Genomic DNA, 20,166 nt, shown 5'->3' with positions numbered 1-20,166 from the left:
TACCAGGCCCTTGCCACCCCAGATACAGGTGCCCCAATCACACTGCTCACAGGCAGAGGTAAAAAAATGCTCAAGTCTGATGCTTCAAAGGAAAAAGGAATAACACCATTTCCTCTAGTAACACAGCAGGCAGACTAGGAACCTAGGTCTACTCTCCCAAGGAAACAACTAATTATCCTGGAAAAGTAGTTTTAAAATTTTTTAGAAAGCAGTGATGAGTTAGTAAATTAAAAAGGAATCCTCTGGTCAGGAATTGAGTAAAGACAGGAAACTAGAGCTGTAAGTGTGAAATATGGCCAGACTTCACCCTAAGGACATTTGCTACCTGATGAACTTGAGCTTTGGTTTCCAAGGCTTCATGGGTACAGCCAACGTAAGAGGATGCCCAAGATCCCTGACATAAAGCTGAGATCCCACAGAGCTACACCCAAGTATAAGGGTGAGTCAGAAGTAACCCCTTGGGACTTCCCTGGAGGCGCAGTGGTTAAGAATCCGCCTGCCAATGCTGGGGACATGGGTTCAAGCCCTGGTCTGGGAAGATCCCACATGCTGCGGAGTAACTAAGCCCGTGCGCCACAACTACTGAGCCTGCGCTCTAGAGCCCGCGAGCCACAACTACTGAGCCTGCGCGCCACAACTACTAAAGCCCGCATGCCTAGAGCCCATGCTCTGCAACAAGAGAAGCCACCACAACGAGAAGCCCACGCACCGCAATGAAGGGTAGCCCCTGCTCGCCGCAACTAGAGAAAGCCTGCACACAGCAACGAAGACCCAACGCAGCCAAATAAATTAATATTTTTTTTTTAAATAAGGAAGGAGTAACCCTCAGACCCTTGATAAGACAGCTAGAAAACTGACTATATCAAACCCTGGGGCTGACTAGAAGAGAAAAAAATATTATATTGAGAGTATAGACTATGCACTAGCCCTCACAGGGGTGTGCAGCCTGAATTCACATTATCTGAGTGGTCCAAAAACCCTCAAGCAGATATTTTAATTAGAATGATCATTCTAGACTCCCCCCACCAGGCTGTAGACAAAAGCAAACTCAAATCTTTTCCCCATTTTCATCCCAGGTCTCCAAGAGTTCCCACTTATGAAATCCCACAGAAAATAAGCAGATTACAGAAAAAAAATTAAATTACAGAGGAAACAAGGCACATATGCAACAACCAGCAGAAACAAGAGATGAGCAGAAACTCACCTAAAAGGACCCCTTGATCAGAGTCCATAAAATAACCAGGGTTAATACATTAAAAAATAAAAGACAAGCTCACAAATATGTTCAGGAAACAAGAAACTATAGAAAAAGAGCAGATTTAGGGGAAAAAAAACAAAAATGGAAATAAACATGTATAATTGAAATAAAATCTCAGCAAGGCATGTTTAGCAGATTAGATACAGCTAAGAAAAGATTCAGTGACAGAGTTAAGGAAATTATGAGGAATGCGGCACACACCAAAAAAGAGTCAGAAAAATGAAAAGAGAGGTTTAAGAGACATGAAAGACAGAAGGAGAAGAGAAAGCACTGGCAGATGCAGTATTTAAAAAAAGAATGCTAAGAGTTTTCTACAACTGCTGAAATCAACTCACAGATACATGAAGCCCAACAAATCCTTGGCAGGAACAATTTTTAAATAAGTACAAACCTATTAGACAGATCATTACAACTGCAGAACATCAAAGTGTTTAAAAAAAAAGCGCCCAGGAAGAATAGATGACTTTTAAAAGGACAATTAGACTGGTGGCTGACTTTTAATCAGCAACAGTAACAGCCCAGAGACAGTGAAATATCTTCAATGGGCTGAAGAAAAGGAACTGTTAACCTAGAGTTCTATTCCCGGTGAATAGAGATCTTTTAGGAATAGGGAAAATAAAGGCTTTTCAGACAAAAACTGAAAAAGTTTGTCATCAAAAGAATGTCACAATAAATTCTAAAGAATATACTTCAGGCAGAAAGAAAATGATCCCAGGGAATTCCCTGGTGGTCCAGTGGTTAGGACACTACGCTCTCACTGCCAAGAACCTGGGTTCCATCCCTGGTCGGAGAACTAAGATCCCACAAGCCACGTGGTGTGGCCAAAAAAAAAAAGAAAATGGTCCCTGGTGGAGGGTCTGAAATGCAAGAAGGAATGAAAAGAAAGTAGTAAATATATAGGTGAGTCTAAACAAATATTTACCATAAAAACAACAGCAACAATAATAATAATGAAAACAAAACAGAAATGAAAACAGTAATACTTGTCTTGTAGGGTTTAAAAGGAAAAAAATAATTAAAACAGCTGACAAAGGCAGAATATAACCTGGGAAGATAAAGTTGGAAGAGAACAGACAGAATTTAAGTGTTCCAGGGTATCTGTATTATTTAGGAGAGTGAAAATGCTGAAAAACTTTTGACTTTTGGCAAGGTAAATATGCACGCTTTAATTCCAAGAGTAACCACTAAAAAAAAAAAGGAAACAAGTGGGGGGACGAGGAGAAAGAACAGGGGAAAAATCCAGAAAAAAGTAAGAAAGGAGAAAAAAAGAAACAGAATAGGTAGGAGAATGGAAAAGCACTGGGAGAAAATATTTGCAAAATATATATTTGATAAGGGGTTTATATTCAGATTACATAAAGAACTCGTAAAACTTTTTCAATAATAAAAACAACTTGGTTTTAAAAATGGGCAAGGGAATTCCCTGGCAGTCTAGTGGTTAAGACTCTGTGCTTTCACTTCAGGGGGCCGGGGTTTGATCCCTACTCAGGGAACTAAGATCCCACAAGCCACATGGCGTGGTCTGAAATAAAATAAAATAAAACTAGAAAAAAATTTTTTAAAAAAGGGCAAAAATATTTAAATAGGCACAAAGAAGATATACAAATGGTAAGTAGGCACATGGAAAGTCATCATCCTTGGTCATTAGGGAAACACAAATTAAAACCAAAATGAAATAGCTCTGCACATCCACTAACATAGCTAACGTAAGAAAGACAGACAATACCTAATGTTGGGAAGGATGCAAAGAAACTGGGACTCTCTCACACACTGCTGGAGGGAACGTAAAATAGTTCAGCCGCTTTGGAAAACAGTTTAGCAGTTTCCTATAAAGTTAAACATACGTTTATGACCCAGGAAATCCACTCCTAGGTATTTACCCAAGAGGGATGAAAATCTATGTTCACAAAAAGACATTCATACAAATGTTCATGGCAGTTTTATTCATAGTAGCCCAAAACTAGAAACAACCCAAATGTTCATCAACAGGTAACTAGATAAACAAAACTGTAGTATAGCCGTTAAGACAGAATACTATTCAGTAATACAAAGTAATGAAATACTGATACATATAACAACATGAATAAATCTCAGAAACATTACACTGGGCAAAAGAAGCCAGACACAGAAGAGTACACAATGTATGATTCCATTTATATGAAACTCTAGAAAAGACACATCCAATGTATGGTGACAGAAAGTGGATCAGTGGTTTCCTGGGGCCAGGGGTAGGGATAGAGATCAACTGGGATGGGCACAAAGAGAACTTCTTGGGATGATAGAAACGTTCTGTATCTTGACTGTGATGATGACTAGTTACCTGGGTATATAAATTGGCCAAACTCATTGAAATGCACACTCAAAATGGGTACATTTTAGTGTATGTAAACTTGACCTCAATAGAATTGACTTTAAAAAAATAGGATGGTATTACGTAACTGTCAATGGACTCAATGCTCATAATAGCCTCAAAGAGAAAACAACTCAAATGTCCACAAACAGAAGAATGGATAAACTGCAATAAATGAATAAAATGTAGGACTGTAGCAATGCAAAATGAATGAACTACAAACTACACACATTGACAGGGACAGATTCACAAACATTACCTGGAACAAAATAAGCCAGAGAGAAAAGAATATAAATAATATTATTAGCATGATTTCATTTACATGCAAGCAAAAGCAAACTATGTTCTGTTTAGAGGTATATACAATACTTAGATGATAACACTATAAAGAAAAGCTAAGGAATTAATTCCACAAGTCAGGATGATGGCTCCTGCAAGGGCGAGAGGGAACTACCATGAGGATGAAAAACACAGGGAACAGTTCTGAGGTACTGACAATATTTTATTTCTTAACCTAGGTGCTGGCTGTATGTGCATTCACTTTATTGTTCTTTCAAATATTTTATACTTTCATACCCTTTTCAGTATGAATGACATACCCACCTTCCCTTCAGGCCAAAAAGAGAATCACAGTCTCATTTAAGAATGGCATGTGAGGGCTTCCCTGGTGGCGCAGTGGTTGAGAGTCCGCCTGCCGATGCAGGGGACACGGGTTCGTGCCCTGGTCCGGGAAGATCCCACGTGCCACGGAGCGGCTGGGCCCATGAGCCATGGCCGTTGAGCCTGCGTGTCCGGAGCCTGTGCTCCGCAACGGGAGAGGCCACAACAGTGAGAGGCCGAAAAAAAAAGAACGGCATGTGAAAAACCTCTTTTCAAAAAGCAAGGCGGATACTGGAAAAGATGGTGAAAATAAGAAACAATGTTCCTTAAAAGTACTTTTTTATTTTAAAGAGACACTACATATCCCAAGCAAGAGAAAGATTCAACACTTCTTTTACCAACTGGTCATGAAAAATGCTTTCCATTGTGAGGGGAGAGTGCCCTCACCTATGACAGTGGTAAACATGGACCCCAGACAACCCTGATTTGCTCAAACCATGTCCTTCTGCCAGCTTATTACCTGTGGCTCCACTTGAGCTTCAAGCAACTTGGGAGAATTCTGACTCCCTCAACTCCCTCACTTCTACTTCTGTTCCTCTTCTCAGATCAGACTCAAGGATCACTTTCTTCATCAAAGAACAGCAGCTGCTCAGATTGTGGGGGGAGAGGGGACGCAGGGTGGGATTCCTTGCTTTGTTTAGCTGTCTCAATTAGGTCCAAAGAAATTTTCGTGTGCCTTCTCATACAGAAGGCTTGACCCTTGAGGTGTAATTTACTAGCTGTGCAACCTTGCTTAAGTTACTCAACTTTTCTGGTATATTTCTCACCACCTATGGAATAGGACACAAAATATCTGTCCCACCTGTCTCAGAGGGCTGATGGGAGAAATCAAATGAGAATACATATGTAGCAACTATAAAATGTCATCAGGCATTATCACAGTGTTGTTCTGTTGTTGTCATTACTGGCGACTACCTCTGAAAGCTACAATTCTTCCCCAGATCAACATTTAGTTGGTTAGGGTCCAAAGTACAACTTACTCCCCCTAACCCCCATCCCCAGAACCTACTCATTTCCCCTGTGTATTCAACAAATAGCACACATCTGGCCCGCACCCTCCGTAAATTTAGAATTTTACTCCTCAGGAAAAGCTTAAAGAGAGTTCAGAAAAGGGAGCTGGAAGTCCTGCTGCCAGCATCAACCCTAACCCCTAATAATGTTTCCCTTTCAGAATAAGTCCATTCAGGAGGAAAAAAAAATCAAATTGAGAAGCTATAAAATGGCAACAGAGATGAGGTTTCTAGCCCACGTTAATGACCAGGCCACGATCGGATACTGCACTTCTGCACTGCAAGGCAAAGCAGCCATGGACACCAAACCACACAATCACCTTGGGGCAAAACCAGAAATCATTTCGTCAGCCGACATGGTAAGAGGCTTAATTTCATTGATATGAGTGAATTTTCTCATTTCTTTAGCTTTTCACAACTGCTTCTCCTCCCTCAGCCTAAAGTAATGGATTCATTCTGAAAACAGCAAGGACCCTGGAATTCAGAATAGGGAAGATAGGAAGATCCCTTGACAAACTCACTTCCTTAACTTTTTCTTCTTTTCCAGGGAATGTGGAGGGAAGAAGTCCGTGCTAAGCAGCCTGTTGATCGTTCTATCTCCCCCAGAGGGATAGAGGGCATGGCTAAGGGATGCACCCTCCCCTGGCCTGCCTCCTAAAGCCTTGCCTCTTCTGACCTCTGAATCTATTTCTCACATAATTTGTCGGCCAAGCTGGCTGTTTCTTCGTTTATTTGCTCTAAACTGAGCAGTCCTGAAAACGAAGGTCAGGCAGTGCTGATTACCTGTAGAAATCTACCCACACAGATCCTTGAGGAGAAGAGTCCAAGGGCTTCTACCACCAGAGATAGACAAGGTGGAAGGAGAGGGGCGGTTTACACAGCTAAACTCAAGCCTAACCCTTTATGAAAGGTGGATTTCCTGTACAACTGTTCTGACAAGCAGAGGATTAGGCACTTCATATATTCTGCTTGGGTAAGAGACTCCGACAGAAGTGAATTGCCACAGAGGAGCAAATTGCTTTACTAAAGGTCTCTAAGGTGGTTGTATGCCACAGACAAAGACATTTTGGTTGTGAATTGAACTTCTCAACCGGAGTCAACCTGCATACACAACCACAGCATGAAGGTGTGTGGTTCCCATCTCAAGCGTCCCACACACTGGGGTTAAGCTCTATCCGTCCCATATTAACAGCTGCGATTCTCTATCCCTCAGGAGGCATGCATGTGGCACTCCCTCCTACCACCTCCTGCAATTCAGGGTTACTAACAAACCATAAGAGCAAGCATAAATGATAAAGAAAGGAATGCCAGCCTAGCCCTGCCTCAATCCCAGGCCCTAAATGTTCCCTAAGAACAGGGAGCACAAGCAGTGTCTCTTGGGTGCCCTCTTGCTGCCACCAGGGCTTTTCTGCAAGGCTGCAGTGGAGGCTTACTCTATGAACTGGTAGGGGAGGAAAAAGAGGAGGAAAAAGAGGGGGAAAAAGAGGGGGCCAGGGCACAGAAAAGGGAAGTTATTCCAGTGGTGGCCAATGAATAACATCCAGTGATTTATAGGAAGTATAATCCAATAATACAGTAAAATAAAACAGTGTGTGCCTGAGATGGTTTTGATTCCAGGAATTATAAAACATATTTTTTAAAAAGAGAGAGACAGAGAGAGAGAGAGAGAGAGAGAGCGCAAGAGGGGGAGAGAAAAAGAGGGGGAAAAAAAGGGGGCCATATTGGAGCAAATTGGGCACAGATGGGGGTGCAATGGGGTTTCAGTGATGCCCTACCACAAATGTTGCTTCAATTATTCCTCTTCAAGAAACTAGAGTTTTATTTCCTTAAATTACAGAATTTTTTAAAAAATTAAAATTCTTAGAGTGCTTGTGGTTGAGATCAACCATTCCCCCTCCAGCACATCAGCCAATCAGATGGCTACTGAAGTGTTAAATGCTGAGGCACATGGAGAAGGCCCTGTTTCTCCCTTCAGGAATGCTGCAGAGAGATCACCAAGTGTGACATCACTCTGGGAACCACCTATCTCACCACCCCCCATCACTCGCCAAAGGGTAATTTTGGACAAAGGCCAGGAAGGAAACACACTGTTCAATCAGGGCTGGCCTGCCCAGAACCTGGCCTTCCTCATCCATGCATTCAATGAATCCTTAATGAGTGCCTAAGAAATACCAGGCACCATGCTATTGGCCCCAAACACCCCTCAAATTTATCTGTCCCCAACCACTTCAGTGTAGGTATTAGGATTCTAGACTCTCTGTAGTCCCACTGAAGTAGGCTTTTTGCATAGGGCGCATATGAGGGGAGGAGATAAAGGTATCCCCACCAATAGCCCTGAACTTGTGAGTTTTAAGATCACTGCTGAGACCTGAAAGTTTAGTTGGTTAAATGATGTGGCAAAACTCATCTTCCCTTATTGGAAGGGGGACAAATCTCACAACCTCTGCCTCCCTGAGCTCCAGGAAAAACTATAACCTAGAAAAGGGGAAAGATGCCTGTCATTCACCACCATCTAGGTTTTTCCCCTCCGTTTGGCTTGTGAGGTGTCCAAAGCTTTAAAACAGTTCTATGTCTCTTGACCCCAAGGAAAGCACATTTGAAAAGTAATCACACTGAAGTGTTAGTAACGGTATCATTTCCACCCTGGACTATTGGTATTTTGAAAAGAAGGCTTATACAAGGGTAGCATCAAACACACACAAAAAAGAATCAGAGGCATCAGCAAAGGATGTACTTTTTAGTAAGGACGTCCCTGTTGCCCTCCTTAAGTACCACATCTACAGGGAAGGGTCAGGCACAGATTGAGAGGATTCTGACTGCTTTGGGGGGCCACAGATCACCGCTGTTTCAGGCTGGAACGTTCCTTCTCCACAGAGTCCAGGAACTGACATATGCAAACACCCACCCAGAAGGACACGTCCAAGAAGGAACGGAAAGAAAAATGATGGCCCAGATGTTCTGTAACTTGCAGTGACTGCCAAATCACCACAGACCCCAAGCACCTGGGAGGGCCAGGCAGCAGCAGGCCCTTGCTTCCTGGTTTCAGACAGCCAGGGTCCCGCGGCTGGGTGGCGACTCTGACAGCAAGCAGACTGGCCTGGAGAGAAGCCTTCAGAAGGGCACCGGCTGACGGGACTTGGGGGCTGAACACTCAGGGCTGATTTATCACTTCCTTACTCATAAAAATGTGATTCAAACTGCTGCTGATTAGTGAAGGATTTAAATCTTTACCCTCTCCCCAACCCCCTTCCCTCTCCACCCCCGGCACAGATGCTGCTGCTCAGCCACAACACCCCCTTCTTGCCACTGTCCGTGCAAGCACAGCACAGGGGCCCAGAGAAGATGACTCATGTGCTGGGAAATGGAAAAGCGCATCTTCCCACCAGCCAGCTCTGCTGAGTGCTCTGCTCACCCCTCTCCCAATGGCAGCCCACACAGTGGGGTCTGGACGGCCGCCTCAGCTGCACACCGGGGACTTGGCAGCACGTCCACAGAGCGCTCTGTCCTGGCTGAGTGTTATATCCTGTGGCCCAGGCTGTTTTCCCTGAAACACCCTGGGAGCTTCTGACCACCTCAGCTCATACTCCTCTCGGCCCCAGCTGCCCCAGGGAGGTGAGCGCCAGGACAAAGCCAGAACCAGTGGTAGGGTCTCACGCACAGGCTGCGACATGTCCTTCCTGGCTATCAGGTCCTCATTATGACCGACCATGGAAAAGAGTCCTAGAAAAAGTACCCTGGCCTCAAAAGGGGAACCACTTACTTCCTTCTTTCTCTGTTCTCACCATCTCACCTTCCTTTCACCCATATTTTCTTAACTTTTACTTTACAACAGCTCCAGGAAAAGGACTCACTGGTGGCCTATGAAAGGGCCAACGTATTTCTTTCCATGGAGCAGAAGTTGCTGACAACAGATGCTCCACAGGCAAGAGCTGCAGGGTCTTTACATCCCCACCTCCAGGTCACTCGATGCAGGAACAGGGCCTTGGCAGAGGCTGCAGCCCTGTGACAGGCAGCTTGCTGTTGTTAGAGGGAGGCAGGAAAGTGAAGAGGAAGGCACCTCGGGAGGCCCCATTCCCTGAGTCCAGTGAGCTTCCCACTTGGTAGCCCAACCAGCGGAGTAACGATGAAGGCATCAATCTCCCTCCCCTCTGGACTGACGGCCTCACCACGCTTTACAAACTTTATTTCCTCATTCCTGGAAACCTCCACTGCCCCTCAGGACTGCATGCTTCCTCAGAACTGTTCTTGGGAATATTTAGCCAAGTTCAAAATGGCACCTAAGCCTCTGCATCTCACCTTCTTGCGGGAATTCTAAATGCTGCAGCAGGCAGCGTGAAAGCAGAAAACCCTTTAGGATTCAGATGTGATTGAAAACCCAGGCAAACTAGCAGAGGACCTTGCAGAGTCCCAGGAGGAGCCAAGTTTCAAGGGAAAGTGCAGAATACCCACTCATCAGGGGAGAACACCCCCCTGCAGCAGGCTGAAGCATAACCTAAATACAAATGGGAAGGGAAACAAATCAACTTCGGAGTGAGAGAAATCACTAAGAAAAGGTACGATGAAAGAACTAGCGATCCTCTGTCTAGAAACACCAGGTCTGTTTTACAATGGACTCTCCATAGGGTAATTCCCGCTTCTTGGCATTTCAGATGATAAGCTTCCAGCCCTGAGACCAGACACTCTCTGCCAGTGCTCTGAAATGATTCTTTGGCAGCAAGGACCAAGTCTCCTTTGCAAACAAAACACACAAAATAATGTCACCTCCATGCTACAGATTTCCATCAAGTCAAACCCCATCATCTTTACCTCAGTGGGGTGGAGGAAAGGGAAGGGGAGGGGAGGGATCCGGTAACATCCTTCAACTGTGACATGGTCATCAGAACATTTAAAAATCCTGCCAACCAGCACCACCCCCCATTTCTCCTACCCCAGCCCCCACCTCATGCTAAAAAAACCCCAGTGTTCAGAAAAGCATCTCGGAATGCACACTAGTACATTTGCCAAATTCTGGGCCTGGTGATTTTTGTGCTTCCAGATTTGAGTCACCAAAGCTCATCGATTCTCTGTTCTTACTCCCTGGCAGACTCCCACAAGGGATATCCCATAGGGAACTAGACTTTTCCATATTGAACAAACAGGGTACATGAGTCCAGAAACAGCTATTCCCAATCCCTGCCAAGCGTATGGTCTCTGCAATGAAACATTTCAGCAATGCCTCCCCCCCTGGGAGAGGCTCTGGGTCTGCAGCCTCCAAGAGGCCTTGCTGCTGCCTTTAGCATGGCCAGATGTGCAACAGCATCTCTGGGTTTGCAAATTAAGCTCTATACCCATGATTCCCTCCAACCATCCCACCCAAGCACTAGAGAGTCACACAGATTTCAGAGAGTAAATTAAAGATCTGAACGGCAACAGGGGAAAAGGGTGTGTGTGTGTGTGTGTTTTGGGGGGACTGTGTAGTGGTATGGTAGCATAGGAAAGAAGCTAGATTAATCTTTATCTATCTAGATAAAGAAACTGGACATTCCTTACCTTTCAGTTGGGAGTTGTGTACAGCAAACATGTTGATGGTCATAAGCTGCAGCATGCGGGTACTTCCAATAGGAGAGGGACTACGCTGCAGCAACACCTGGAACTCCTTGAGGACCTTCTCAGCCACTGCAGGGAATGTCTCCATCCTACAAATACAGCCAGCCCATCAGTGAGGCACATCCCCAAGAGAACTCGGTGTACACACACACACACACACACACACACACACACACACACACACTCATTTTCTCTCTCTCTCTCTCTCTCTCTCTCTTCTCTTTCTCTCTCTCTTTCTCTCCGCGCCCCCCCTCCCAGAAAAGCAGATGGCTAACGCCTAGGACATTTCTTTGCTACTTTCACAAACCTTCCTAGCACCCTAAGGTTGTGAACAAATTTAAGAGAAAGAAGTTCAGAGTTTAGAGATGGAAATAACTCAATTTTTGGGTAAATCGCCATGAGTTTTCATGCTTTGGTATGCTATTTCCTAACCTCTGGCAATAACTGGATTCAAGTTGAAATCAAAGTTTCTCTCTGAAACAATCAGTTTTTCTAAATAGTGAACAAATTTCCTTTAAGCTCTAAGACTGGCATATTCCCCAAACTCTCTGCTATGAAAACCATATTCTATGAAGAGGTACGTGAATCTAAAGATTCTTCACTCAAAGCTTTACTTCAGAAAACCAGACGCAGTTCTGCTGCCGTCTACTTAGGGACTCTCACACTAATCGCTCCACCTAAGGATCCCAATCTCCCCTGGAAGAATCCCTCGACCTAGGGCCCTGATGATCTGTTTCGGTCTTTCCTGTGTTGCTGTCCTCCTCCCTCTCACAAGCCTCTGCTCATCAGGGTCTGTATGTTTTCAGGCCAGTGGAAATATAATGCCCTGGCCAACTGCCACTCCCAATACAGGAAGAGCCTGTAATGTAGGGAGGTAGAAATCTAGCCAGTGACCCAGGGCTCCTAAAGAGAGGTCATTCAAACCAATGCCTGCCAAAAGTGGCCACAAACAGTGGTGCATGCCTGGAGCTCCTCTGGCAACAGGAACAAACCACAGCTGAAGTCCTCAGAAATAAAAAGCAAATTTGAACTTGGTGCTAGAGAGAGAAACCAGGCACACGGGCCTTAGGGCCATGCCGAACAATTCGTGGTCAGCAGAGTATCTTTTGTCCATCCTCAACGCCCCCCAACCCTCAAAGACAAACAAACTGCTTGTGATACCCTGTGGGGTGGGGTGAGGGAGAGCTCCAGCCTGGATTAATAAATAGCTTCTGGAAAGCCACAGGGAAGGGAATCCTCCTCAAAAGATACAAAACCGTTTCAAGTCCTAGGGAAAGGTGCTTCTACTCTCACCTGAACCTTTCCCCGCTGAGGAGTATCTTCCTTAGGTCAGAAAACTCCAGAGCTTTCTGGCCTCCTGGCAATCTTCATTCCTTGCCCTTGGAGGCAACTCCTATGACTTACCTCCTAGTACGCAGAAGTCATGCCACAGTTATGGGTCAATTACAGTTTATACTCCAGTGCCCTTCTCTGCTGAGCTGCCCTCATTTTCATTGGCACAAAACATGCCAGGCTTTCTTCCCCCCACATGCCATTTCAAATGCCACTGCCACCACCCAACAACAACAACAAAACAACCGAAACACACTCTTTCACCCCCCCTCTAAAATATTTCAGAACCATTAAAACTCTTGGTCAGTTTGGAATGGCAGAGAGTGATATGTTTGAGGCTGGACTGGATCCATTTTTCCCCATGGGCTATAACAAAGGTTTCATTTTAAATCTTGACACTGTGCAGCACTCTTTCTGGTGGAGGTGGGGAGGGGGGCTAGCACTTCTCGTTACGAGAATAGCAGAGTTCACTCTGCTTGAAAAGCAGCCACACTGGGCAAGTTTCAGAGCCATGTGTCTCCGTGTTGAAAGGCGGTAGAGAGCCAGCACAGAACGACATGACAGAAGTGTCACGTGGGACAGTCTTGCTTCGAGGCTGTGTCTGAGGAAGCCTCTTCCCTGGATGGGAATTGAAACAGATCCATTAACACTCCCTAGGTCAGAATGAAGTCTCAAAAGAGCACCAGGCCAAATGTCCACATCTTCTTTTTTTCGAAAGTTTAAAAAAAAAAAATCCCCCGTTCGCCTTTCAACTAGTTCAACATGATTAAAACAGAAGAAAAAAAAAAAATCAAATGCATAAGTTAGAGTAACTTCAATTCTGAGATATGAGGAAAGATGGCATTCTCAGACAAAAATCAGTTTTGTTAGGCCACAACTGAAGGACACACAGATAAAAGATTCTTCCTCAGAGCTCAATAACAGCGTTTCTGGTGCCCAGTTTCGTAACCAAAATGATGTCTGTTTTTGGCCTCAAGTTACCTGTAAGTAGTTTTCTTTCTTTCTCTTCCCTCCACCCCATATTGCAGAACGAAAATTATACCAAAACTGAGATAATGACAGTATACAATTTGTTTAGGAAAAAACCCACAAAATAAAATTATGGTTTTTATGGCTACATGTGTAAGTATGTAAATATAGTAAAAAGGTCTGGAAGAATACATAACCTGATGTCCGGCATTATCTCTTTGGAAGGCACAGGGGTTGGGGGAGAGTTGAAAGAAATTTTAGAAAAGAATGTTATACTTTTATAAGGAGATTTTATACATTACTTATGTAATAATTGTAAAAGTTTTAGGCAAGAAGCAGCAGCAGTAGTAGCAGCAGAGGACGAGGAGAGAAAGCATAAAAAAACGGCAATTTATAACAGCCAAAAACTGGAAGCATCCTAAAACGCCCAACAACAGCCGATGATGAAAACGGCACATCCATACAACTGAATTCTATTTTTTAAAAGCTGTATTAGATTTTTTAATGTGGGAGAAAGTCCAACATATATTAAATGTGGACAGTTTTAAAGTAGTTTAACGCGATCCCTTTTTATACATATTTGTAAAAAATAAATAAGAAAATGTGTGTGCGTGATGTATAGAAAAGAAGATAAAATATACACCAAGTGTTAGTGGTAGATAGTCATCTCTGGATAGTGAGAATAATTTTTTATTTCTTCTTGTTGCTGGGTTTTCTAAATATTTTACAATAAGCACTGTATATAGTAAAAAGATTTCCCCTACAATGAATACTTCTGGCTTTTGTATATAACACATTTATAATTTTAAAAAAAATCAAGACACAAACATTATATTCTTAACAATTCAGAGTCCAAAATAAACATGAGCCTTTGAATTCCAAGAGATCTTGAAGCTGTGCAAATAGCATGACTCGGCAAGCAAGTAAAAACTAAAGTGGTAACTTCAACCTAGGCTATAATGGGAAGCAAAATTATTCTGTTTGTCACAAATCAAAAGTCTACAGGCTGCCGGCTTCCCGACCTCTCTCAGAGGAGTCTGAGCACAGGTCTGATCTGCCTCTCCCGGGGAAAGCCAGTGTCTGTCAGGAGCCACACGGCACCCTGACCTATTCCCCTTCCTGAGCCTGAGAGGATTCCGGCCCCATCCTTTAAAGCTGCAGAAGGTACGGTCACTTTCAGGATACTGGCTGGCTAAAGTGACTGCTTTCTGAAGTGATCTCCAGAGATACCTTGTCTCATTTGAATGGCAGTTTCAAGAAACCAGTCTTTCAGACAATACTGGGACCTAGACCCGTGAGTGACTCAGATAGTGACTAACGGGGCAGGACCCAACCTCTCATATGCTGGGGAACACAGCTGGGCCAGACAACATTCTCTGCAGAAAAGAATCAGGCTCCCTAACTTTTCTTAACATCTTAATTTTTAAAAACTGAACAAGATAGGAGCGAACCAGTAGCAAAAAACAAAACAAAACAACTAAGCCGTATGACAGGGTAACAATGAGGGGAAAAAAAATCATAGTGCTACAGAACATAAGGACTGGAACAGACCTTGGAGATCATCTATTCAAACTACTGATAAGGAAACCAGAGCCCACAGAGGCTCTGACTTGTTCCCTCTCGAGGTCTTAGAACTAGTCAGCGGAGAAAAACAAACTCATTTTGGCACTTGATTCCATCTAACACTCCGCACCTCTTTTTCGCTGGTTGCTGAGAGGAAGGAGACCAGCGTGGCACACATTAGGCCCTCAAGCATACGCGGATGCAACGGAGAACACGGGGCACGGACAAGACGAAGACTGGGAGAGCCACGGGGGGCTTTTCTCAGCAGGCAGGCGGGACAGTGGATGTGTCTTCAGCTGCTCCCCATTACAATCTCCTCACTCTTAATTCGTTTTCAACGCCTCCCACATTTCACATCTTCTTGGTAATTAGGCAGCAGTCCATGTTGTTGTGTGTGGCTCGGGCTCATTGCTTTTCTAGTCTTACAGACTTCTATACTTCTTTTTTTCCAATAGAAAAATTATTGCTGTTTCTGCCTTCCAGAATAAATATGGGGCTCAATTCTCTTTTTACCTCTAGGAGAGCACAAGAGGAATACTCACCGAGGGGCTGGGGTGCCTAGAATTTACATATATTTTCCTCATATGAACACTACGACGACTCACTGTTCATGAAGGTGCAACTAGACTGGCCTTATCTTTTTGCCAACAGAATATGTTATATGCAGGAATGGAAGAGATCTTGAAAAATAATCTGGACCACAGCAAACCACCTCTGACAAATGAGATAATCTATTCGCTCGCAAAGGCTTCCAGAGAAGAAAATTCCTGAACGTCTTCCCTCTGTGAAATCTTCTTACACCTAACCCAAACCTCTCCAGCTGCAACATAAGCCTATTTTATTTTTCTCTTGCTGTCATCCAAAAGAAGTCAAAACTATTTGGTTATGACCCTAATATTTAAACACAGTTAGGGTACCCCCAACAGCTGTCTCCAAATAAAACTTTTTTTACCTTTTTTTTTTTTTTTTTTTGCGGTACGCGGGCCTCTCACTCTTGTGGCCTCTCCCGCTGTGGAGCACAGGCTCCGGACGTGCAGGCTCAGCGGCCATGGCTCACGGGCCCAGCCGCTCCGCGGCATGTGGGATCTTCCCAGACCAGGGCACGAAGCCGCGTCCCCTGCATCGGCAGGCGAACTCTCAACCACTGCGCTACCAGGGAAGCCCTTATTTTTTTAAAGATTAATTTGTCCTCTCAGAAATCAATTTCTAGCTTTTTAATCATTATTGTGATCCTTTCTCAAACTTCCTTCAAAATATCTAAATATGAGAGTTTTAAAAAGGGGAAAAAATAAGGTTCTAACTAATGCTTAACCTGATTTAAAAATATATATATATGTGTGTGTATGTGTATATATATATATATATATATGTATATGTATATATATAAGTATGTGTGTGTGTGTGAGATATATATATATATATATATACACACACACACACACACACACACACACACACACACACATATATCTCCTAAACATTCGTATACTCTGGACCAAGATTTATAACTCTTTTAGTCCCAAGAGTCTCTAACAGAGCTAAGAAATACCTAGGGCAGTGGTTCTCAACCAGGAGCAATTTTGCACTGCGGGGAACATTTGGCAATGTCTAGAGACATTTTTAATTGTCATAACTGGGGGTGAAGAGAAGGAATGCTACTGGCATGTAGTGGGTAGAAGCCTGGGATGCTGTTAAACATCCTACACAGGACAGCCCGTACAACAAAGAATTATAAGGTTCAAAATATTAACAGTACAGAGGTTGAGAAATCCTGACTTAGAGCAAACATGAGGTACATAAAAAGTTAAAGAACAAACACAGGAAAAAGAAAAAAGGAGAAAATACTGACTAGAAAGGTAGTAAGGGGAAAAAAAGATTTTTTAAATGAGAATTTTAAAAGAAATAAAGAGATAAGGAACCATAGCACCTATTTTAAGTGCAGTACAGTGGTATTTCTGATATGATGTGCTATTTTATGAAATAATATCTTCTTATTATAAGATAATAATCCTGAAACTGCACCCACCCTGAAACTGCACCTTTACATTACTCACTACTGACTGGCCTACTATGACCCATAGAATACTAGATCCTTCTCTCCAGTCTTTCACAATCTACCCATTTCTTGTAATAATTCACTTATTCCTACAACAAATATTTACTGAGCACCTACTACATGCCAGGCACTAGAGATACAACAGTCTTAAGCAAAAACTCCTGCCAGAGTAGAGCTGACATGGGGGTGGGGTGAGGGGTTGCTACTGATGCACCTAGTTTACTTTGCTGAGTAAATCACTTCACACTTATTTCTGCTAGTAGAGATGCATCTATTGGCACTACTCCAAGTTTCCCAAGTCATTTCAAAATCAAGACTATAGCCATCCCTGTCACTCTTGCCCAGGCTGATGACAAATGAATATGTAAAAGGTACAGTGTCTAGTTTACCATCCACAAACAGTGTTTCTTCAAGCAGGACAAAGCTTTTCAGCTTCTCCCACTAAGGAAACCTTCTAGAGCATTACAGATACACTTACAAGGTTATGACAGAAAGTGAAAGGGAGGGGCTTCCCTGGTGGCACAGTGGTTAAGAATCTGCCTGCCAATACAGGGTACATGGGTTCGAGCCCTGGTCCGGGAAGATCCCACATGCTGCGGAGCAACTAAGCCCATGCGCCACAACTACTGAGCCTGCACTCTAGAGCCTGCGAGCCATGACTACTGAGCCCACGCGCCACAAGTACTGAAACCCACATGCCTAGAGCCCGTGCTCTGCAACAAGAGAAGCCACTGCAATGAGAAGCCCACGCACCGCAACAAAGAATAGCTCCTGCTGACCACAACTAGAGAAAGCCCGCACGCAGCAACAAAGACCCAACACAGCCAAAAAAATAAATTAAAATCTTAAAAAAAAGAAAGTGAAAGGCAAACACTGACAACAACTGGGGGAACTATAATCCAAAGCAAATCACCTCAAAGGGTAGTTCACAATAAAACCTCCAACTCAGAAAATATTAAAGTGCAGAGACGACCTGAGGGCACTGCCACCCGTTCCTCTCCTGGAATAACGAGGCACTCAGCACAGGGGCACCAGCTTTACACAGTGAGGAGAAACTCGGATCCACCAAAGGGACACTCAAAACCTGATCTCTTCCCAGAGGCTTAATGGATTAAGTAACAGGGTCTCACCCACACCACCTTCCCTGAGACTTATATGGAAATCCGTGGTGAATGGTGAAACCAAAGAGAAGTCTTAGCATTTACTGAGGTCAGCAATGTGGTGCAGGAAACTGAGCACAGGAGGAAGGGGTATGGTTCGAAGGAAGAGAAAATGTTGGAAGAAAGAAATTACTGTCCACTAATTTTCAAGGGAAAATTAGTGGATAGTATTTTCCCCCAAGGAGGACCCCTGGCAGCTGCACCCAGGGACTAAGCATGACTTCCTTGCGGAACTCACTAGGGGCTGAGCCGGAAGGCAGAGGAAAGAGAAACCCAGAGGGATTAGGGGTGGGGGCTGGGAAAAGATTGTGGTTAAAAGGGGGCTTTAGTAAAGGTAGGGAAGGGGGAGCCAGAGGGATGGAGAGTAATATTTCCCAAACTTCATGAGCACAGTAGGAGAATGAGTGAAGGGAAGAGGAGAGAAGGTGGAGGCCCCTAAGAATTCACACCCTGTGCCCTCAGTTACAAACACAGTCTAGTTGCTAACAATATTAAATTCCAAAATGACTTGTAATGTAGGAAAATAAAATAAACATCCTGCACACTTACCCAATCCGGGTAAACAGCTTCCCATGGGCATGGAGAAAACTGAGGATGAACCTTTTGTTCAGCTGCATGGGAAAAAAAGAGAGGAGAAAACAATTAAACTTTCCCCAGTTTCCTGTTACTGAACAGAGTCCCCAGTGACACAATAACCTGGCCAGGGTCTAAGGGGTGGGCACTAGGGATGGGAACCAAATGAACATGCCCAAACTCTCACACAGACCCAGGGCCCATGCCCAACAGCTGCTGCTCAGCTGAGCCAAGATGACAGCAGGCTCGGTGAACGGACAGCACCCCCTGCTGGCAGTAGTGTCTGTGTGCAGGGAGCGAAGCACTGAATTCCAACTAAGCTGGGTAGATGGCTGTCACCCTCTGCCATCTAGAAGTCACTCTGTCCCCATAACGACGGAAATGAACACTGACAAGTACAGGACTGGGATGATGATGATCTTGGATAAGTCCCTTCTCCTTCTTACGAGTTGTTTTTCTACCTACCCAAAAAACAGAACTCTTCTTTGGTAACCAAGGGTAAGGTAATCCCACCACTAACTAGCTTATCAAATTGTACTTCTCCAGCTTTGAAAATAAAAGTTCAAACCTTTCCTTTTTTTTTTTTTTTCTTTTATTTGAAAGAAAAACTGAAAGCTGGGGTTATGTGAAATCCTCTGGCTTTTAAATGTTGGCTACTAAAGAAAAAAATTTAAACATTAGGCAAGCCAAAAGCACACGTTTGCCAGCCACATCTGGCTCACACAGCCATGAGCTACCGAGTTTTCAATCTCAGTTCAAGGTTCTAGAAAATCTACTTCTATCAAAATTTAGGGGATACATTCCTCTAAGCAAAACAAGGCAGGGAAAAAAAATTCAACTCCAAAGAAAGTGGAAATAATCTAAAGACCAAACCCTGTCATCTTCCCTGGTCTCCTGGAAGCAATATGCTCAGGGCCCTGTAGCCTGACAGGGAAGACGGATAAAGGATTTTGATCTCAAGGTGGTGGTTAGGGCAAGGAACAGTCCAGCATCCTGGATGCTCTGCCCAAGAGGAAAATACTCTTCTGGTTTATACCCTTGCAAAACAGAAAACCAGTCAAATTGTGGCAGTTCCACCAATTTCACAAGGAAGCTGGGTGTGAGGAAAGGAGGGCATTCTCGCCTCCCCGATGACTTCAACCACAAACTGCAAACAATCTTCAGTCTTTATATTTGCTTCAACAAATTACACTTAATCAGCAATACCAGACAAAACTCTGATTTCTGTAGTTAAAAAGGATACTTCATGGAATGTAACCTGTCTCTACAGTGAGGTGAGTCAGGGCAGGGGACACTGGGTTCCATGAACAGAAGGGAAAGATGAGGACCTGCCACAAAATAAATGGCCGAGGGCTCCGCCACTGTTAGTGGCAAGGCCTGGGCTAGAATGCAAAGGAAGGTGGTGAAAAACTTACCCCTCAAACCTCTGCCACTTACCTGCTGTGGGGTCTCAGGCAACTGATCTAACCTCCCAAAGTTTTTCTTTCTACGCAGTGGAGATAACAGTACCCATACATTAAGGGACTGGTGCATGAGATAAGGCAACTAAAAGCACATACTCGGCATCTGTAAACACTCAAGTGTCAGCTGAACATTCTCTCCCAATGAATGGTAGAGTGAGGGGTAAAATGTTAACAACTGGAGAATCC

The 20,166-nt window shown here is 43.9% G+C and overlaps 1 protein-coding gene across 4 annotated transcripts in view; it reads right to left on the bottom strand.

Annotated features, from left to right (window-relative positions):
* Positions 1-20,166, bottom strand: part of SMG6 (SMG6 nonsense mediated mRNA decay factor) — a 237,989-nt gene that overhangs the window by 169,335 nt on the left and 48,488 nt on the right. For all 4 annotated transcript variants that reach the window (XR_009537678.1, XM_060135024.1, XM_060135026.1 and 1 more), the window contains exons 9-10: positions 18,494-18,555; positions 10,808-10,953 (exon numbers count right to left, since the gene is read on the bottom strand). Coding sequence is in view for 3 of the 4 variants with exons in the window: in XM_060135024.1 (XP_059991007.1) it covers positions 10,808-10,953; positions 18,494-18,555 (208 nt within the window). In the remaining variant the exon portion in view is untranslated. The remainder of the gene's footprint in view (positions 1-10,807; positions 10,954-18,493; positions 18,556-20,166) is intronic.

This window comes from Lagenorhynchus albirostris, chromosome 20 (assembly GCF_949774975.1).
Source record: "Lagenorhynchus albirostris chromosome 20, mLagAlb1.1, whole genome shotgun sequence".
Taxonomy (NCBI): Eukaryota; Metazoa; Chordata; class Mammalia; order Artiodactyla; family Delphinidae; genus Lagenorhynchus; species Lagenorhynchus albirostris.
Note: the sequence above shows the minus strand (reverse complement) of the source record. Positions and strands in the feature narration are given on the sequence as shown.